Source organism: Salvelinus alpinus, chromosome 8 (assembly GCF_045679555.1).
Source record: "Salvelinus alpinus chromosome 8, SLU_Salpinus.1, whole genome shotgun sequence".
Classification (NCBI taxonomy): Eukaryota; Metazoa; Chordata; class Actinopteri; order Salmoniformes; family Salmonidae; genus Salvelinus; species Salvelinus alpinus.
Genome location: NC_092093.1, coordinates 4,344,117 through 4,350,116, shown reverse-complemented (window position 1 = coordinate 4,350,116; position 6,000 = coordinate 4,344,117). Strand labels below are relative to the sequence as shown.

General features: G+C 43.9%; 1 protein-coding gene across 1 annotated transcript in view; it reads left to right on the top strand.

Annotated features, from left to right (window-relative positions):
• The first annotated feature begins 1,485 nt into the window (after window positions 1-1,485).
• The window catches only part of iyd (iodotyrosine deiodinase), a 45,662-nt gene continuing 41,147 nt past the window's right edge, over window positions 1,486-6,000 (top strand). The window contains exon 1 of the mRNA XM_071412449.1: window positions 1,486-1,778. Within this exon, the coding sequence (XP_071268550.1) occupies window positions 1,586-1,778 (193 nt within the window). The 5' untranslated portion in view covers window positions 1,486-1,585. The remainder of the gene's footprint in view (window positions 1,779-6,000) is intronic.

Below are 6,000 nucleotides of genomic sequence, written 5' to 3'. Positions count from 1 at the left end.
CCATACAGCCTCCATCCTACTAAACTACACTGTAGCAGTTACAGATCCATACAGCTATGGAGCCTCCATCCTACTAAACTACACTGTAGCAGTTACAGATCCATACAGCCTCCATCCTACTAAACTACACTGTAGCAGTTACAGATCCATACAGCTATGGAGCCTTCATCCTACTAAACTACACTGTAGCAGTTACAGATCCATACAGCTATGGAGCCTCCATCCTACTAAACTACACTGTAGCAGTTACAGATCCATACAGCTACGGAGCCTCCATCCTACTAAACTACACTGTAGCCGTTACAGATCCATACAGCTATGGAGCCTCCATCCTACTAAACTACACTGTAGCAGTTACAGATCCATACAGCTATGGAGCCTCCATCCTACTAAACTACACTGTAGCAGTTACAGATCCATACAGCTATGGAGCCTCCATCCTACTAAACTACACTGTAGCAGTTACAGATCCATACAGCCTCCATCCTACTAAACTACACTGTAGCAGTTACAGATCCATACAGCCTTTATCCTACTAAACTACACTGTAGCAGTTACAGATCCATACAGCTATGGAGCCTCCATCCTACTAACTACACTGTAGCAGTTACAGATCCATACAGCAGCCTTTATCCTACTAAACTACACTGTAGCAGTTACAGATCCATACAGCTATGGAGCCTCCATCCTACTAAACTACACTGTAGCAGTTACAGATCAATACGGCTATGGAGCCTCCATCCTACTAAACTACACTGTAGCAGTTACAGATCCATACAGCCTCCATCCTACTAAACTACACTGTAGCAGTTACAGATCCATACAGCTATGGAGCCTCCATCCTACTAAACTACACTGTAGCAGTTACAGATCCATACAGCTATGGAGCCTCCATCCTACTAAACTACACTGTAGCAGTGTCTGACCAAGACACACCTCTACTGAAGACGCCTTCGCCCAACGACTCTGATGTGTAATGTAGTGGGACTGAGACGATCAAGTGAAACTGAGACGATCAAGTGGGACTGAGACGATCAAGTGGGACTGAGACGATCAAGGGCTAGGCCTACCCCAGGTTATTTAAAAAGTGTTACAGAAAATGTGTTATGTTTTCAAAAATCCTGAACACTTCATTTTATCGACCCAGATGTAGGCTATAGACTATATCAACGTCAATTTTAAATCAGTCTGTTTTCTTAAATACTGATTGGTGCTCCTGACTTTTTAAATTAGCCTATATTTATAGCCCTATAGATGTTATAGGCCTAATGTATAATCTAGAAATAAAGCCTATTAAGTCATGCAGTGTAGTTCAATGCGTCGTTGTTTGATGATTAACCCAGTCAACTCCCCCTGACTCCGGACTGTTTCGCAACCAGGGCTTGTGTCCAAAAATGGCATACTGTTCCCTACATAGTGCACTACTTTCTAACAGAGCCCTAATGGGCCCATTTCAAAATAGTGCACTAGATAGGGAATAGGGTGCAGTGTGGGAGGAAAGAGATCCATTGAGCAGCGGAACGCCGCCTTGCTGGCAGACTGTCTGTTTCTATCAGTTGTGTTCAGAGTATTACCGTCAGTCAGCATGGCCCTTCTCTCCACTCTCACGCCGGTGTTTGTGGCTGTTTTATGCGTGATCCTAGTTTTTCTGTTCAAAAGCTCTCAGAAGAAGGAGGAGAACAAGGCAGTGAAACCCGAGTGGAAGCCCAAGGCCGAGGCCCGACCGTGGGTAGACGAGGATCTTCAGGACGACACAGAGATCAGACACAAAGACGAAGGTAGTTAGCCCGATAACCTCTCCTATCTACCAAAGATTAAACTTGTTCACTTCCCTTCATGGATTTGAAAGGAAATTACCATTTTCTATTGGTCAACAGCTTGCAAAAATACGAAAAAAATCTAACCTGTACCGAATAAATAATTGACGGATTGTGGCAAGATGATATTTCGCAATTTGGTGTGAATGGCATTATAAACAAGACGTATATAATTGTATAATATACATTTTTTTACATTCAAATTATTGGACGAAAATAATAGACTGAGAAAGGGCATTATTGGAAAGCAATGTTATTCAAACTTTTTCAGGGGGGACCCCACCCCAAAATAAAACCTTAAAATCTGTACATTTAGATTTTTACAAATAACCTTCAATTCATGACATTTTCATCTCTTATCAAAATCAAAATCAAGAGAAACCAATAAATATATTTACTTTAAAAAAAAACTGTATTTAAAAAAATTATCTTTCTCAAATACGTTTGTATATTGTCCCATACAATAAACTGTACTCTTCATTATTTGTTCCGAAAAAAATAAAAAGCGTTTTTTTTGTGTGTGGGGTGGACCCCACTGCAGTCCCCCAGCGAGCCCACGACCCCGACTTTGAATACCACTGTGGTAAAGGTTGTGTGTAGTGTAGCCTATTAAAGCCACCGGTGCAGTCGACTGGGTTTCTCTGCGTCAGAGCACTCCTCTATGTCCGCTGGGTAAACCAGAGAGACCTGCTGCTACCTGCTATCTGGAGGCTAATGTGCACAGTTCATCATGTCACCTGATTTATAGAAGGTTACAGCCCTTTACTCTAGTACAGCCCTCTAGGCCTACAGCCCTTTACTCTAGGCCTACAGCCCTTTACTCTAGACCTATAGCCCTTTACTCTAGACCTATAGCCCTTTACTCTAGGCCTACAGCCCTTTACTCTAGACCTACAGACCTTTACTCTAGACCTATAGCCCTTTACTCTAGGCCTATAGCCCTTTACTCTAGACCTACAGCCCTTTACTCTAGGTCTACAGCCCTTTACTCTAGACCTATAGCCCTTTACTCTAGGTCTACAGCCCTTTACTCTAGGCCTACAGCCCTTTACTCTAGGCCTACAGCCCTTTACTCTAGGCCTACAGCCCTTTACTCTAGGCCTACAGCCCTTTACTCTAGACCTATAACCCTTTACTCTAGACCTACAGCCCTTTACTCTAGGCCTATAGCCCTTTACTCTAGTACAGCCCTTTACTCTAGGCCTACAGCCCTTTACTCTAGACCTATAACCCTTTACTCTAGACCAGGGGTGTCAAACATACGGCCCGCGGGCCGGAACCGGCCCCCAAGGAGGTTCGATCAGGCCCGCAGGATAATTTGAAAGTGGAAAAAATGCATAAAAGACATGGAATTAATATTTTTAATTCGCTGCAATTCATGGATTATCCGCTAAGGGGCGCACTCTTTCCATCAGAGTAGAAGACAAGCCGCATCACTGAGACAGACTGAAAACAGCAGACGGTATCAATGCGCCATCTGCTGCTTGTTACGACGTTGTTAATACCTTGGTCTCTACCTCTCCGCTACACCCTCATTAGCCAAAATGTCGTTATCCAAACGGAGAAAAGTAGATAAGGAGTGTAGAATTTTCAAAGAAAAATGGACCACGTCCTATTTATTTACAGAGATGCACGGAAAACCTTCGTGCTTGGTGTGTTTGCAACAAGTAAAAGTCTCATTTAATCTTAAAGTGCATTACTATATTTTTCAGTACCAATTAAAGTTTTGTGCCTTTGTACAATCAGTGGGATCAGTTGCAATGCATATTTGTGAATGATAAAAGTAAATTGCACATTTGTCTAAGGAAATATGAGGTGTTTCATGAAATGTTTTGTAAAAGGATAGTTCATTAAATTTCAATATTTTCCTAATGTTCTTGTGCTTCTTTACACCAAAACAAAGGAAAGACATGATATTTTGGTTATTTATAGCAGAGTATGGTATAATTTTAATGGTCCGGCCCACTTGACATCTCCCTAGGCCGTATGTGGCCCACGATGCGAAATGAGTTTGACACCCCTGCTCTAGACCTATAGCCCTTTACTCTAGACCTACAGCCCTTTACTCTAGGACTAAAGCCCTTTACTCTAGACCTACAGCCCTTTACTCTAGACCTACAGCCCTTTACTCTAGTACAGCACTTTACTCTAGACCTATAACCCTTTACTCTAGACCTTTAGCCCTTTACTCTAGGCCTATAGCCCTTTCCTCTTGACCTACAGCCCTTTACTCTAGACCTACAGCCCTTTACTCTAGGTCTACAGCCCTTTACTCTAGTACAGCCCTTTACTCTAGACCTATAGCCATTTACTCTAGGTCTACAGCCCTTTACTCTAGACCTACAGCCCTTTACTCTAGACCTATAACCCTTTACTCTAGGCCTACAGCCCTTTACTCTAGACCTACAGCCCTTTACTCTAGACCTACAGCCCTTTACTCTAGGCCTACAGCCCTTTACTCTAGACCTATAGCCCTTTACTCTAGACCTATAACCCTTTACTCTAGACCTTTAGCCCTTTACTCTAGGCCTATAGCCCTTTCCTCTTGACCTACAGCCCTTTACTCTAGACCTACAGCCCTTTACTCTAGGTCTACAGCCCTTTACTCTAGACCTACAGCCCTTTACTCTAGACCTATAACCCTTTACTCTAGGCCTACAGCCCTTTACTCTAGACCTACAGCCCTTTACTCTAGACATACAGCCCTTTACTCTAGACCTACAGCCCTTTACTCTAGACCTACAGCCCTTTACTCTAGGCCTACAGCCCTTTACTCTAGACCTACAGCCCTTTACTCTAGACCTATAACCCTTTACTCTAGGCCTACAGCCCTTTACTCTAGACCTACAGCCCTTTACTCTAGACATACAGCCCTTTACTCTAGACCTACAGCCCTTTACTCTAGACCTACAGCCCTTTACTCTAGGCCTACAGCCCTTTACTCTAGACCTACAGCCCTTTACTCTAGACCTACAGCCCTTTACTCTAGGCCTATAGCCCTTTACTCTAGTACAGCCCTTTACTCTAGGCCTACAGCCCTTTACTCTAGGCCTACAGCCCTTTACTCTAGGCCTACAGCCCTTTACTCTAGGTCTACAGCCCTTTACTCTAGGTCTACAGCCCTTTACTCTAGACCTATAGCCCTTTACTCTAGACCTACAGCCCTTTACTCTAGGACTAAAGCCCTTTACTCTAGGCCTACAGCCCTTTACTCTAGACCTACAGCCCTTTACTCTAGACCTATAGCCCTTTACTCTAGGCCTATAGCCCTTTACTCTAGACCTACAGCCCTTTACTCTAGGTCTACAGCCCTTTACTCTAGACCTACAGCCCTTTACTCTAGGTCTACAGCCCTTTACTCTAGACCTATAGCCCTTTACTCTAGACCTATAGCCCTTTACTCTAGGTCTACAGCCCTTTACTCTAGACCTACAGCCCTTTACTCTAGACCTATATCCCTTTACTCTAGGCCTACAGCCCTTTACTTTAGACCTACAGCCCTTTACTCTAGACCTACAGCCCTTTACTCTAGGCCTACAGCCCTTTACTCTAGGCCTACAGCCCTTTACTCTAGGCCTACAGCCCTTTACTCTAGGCCTACAGCCCTTTACTCTAGGCCTACAGCCCTTTACTCTAGTACAGCCCTTTACTCTAGGCCTACAGCCCTTTACTCTAGACCTACAACCCTTTACTCTAGACCTATAGCCCTTTACTCTAGACCTACAGCCCTTTACTCTAGGACTAAAGCCCTTTACTCTAGACCTATAGCCCTTTACTCTAGACCTATAACCCTTTACTCTAGACCTTTATCCCTTTACTCTAGGCCTATAGCCCTTTCCTCTTGACCTACAGCCCTTTACTCTAGACCTACAGCCCTTTACTCTAGGTCTACAGCCCTTTACTCTAGTACAGCCCTTTACTCTAGACCTATAGCCATTTACTCTAGGTCTACAGCCCTTTACTCTAGACCTACAGCCCTTTACTCTAGACCTATAACCCTTTACTCTAGGCCTACAGCCCTTTACTCTAGACCTACAGCCCTTTACTCTAGACATACAGCCCTTTACTCTAGACCTACAGCCCTTTACTCTAGACCTACAGCCCTTTACTCTAGGCCTACAGCCCTTTACTCTAGACCTACAGCCCTTTACTCTAGACCTACAGCCCTTTACTCTAGGCCTAC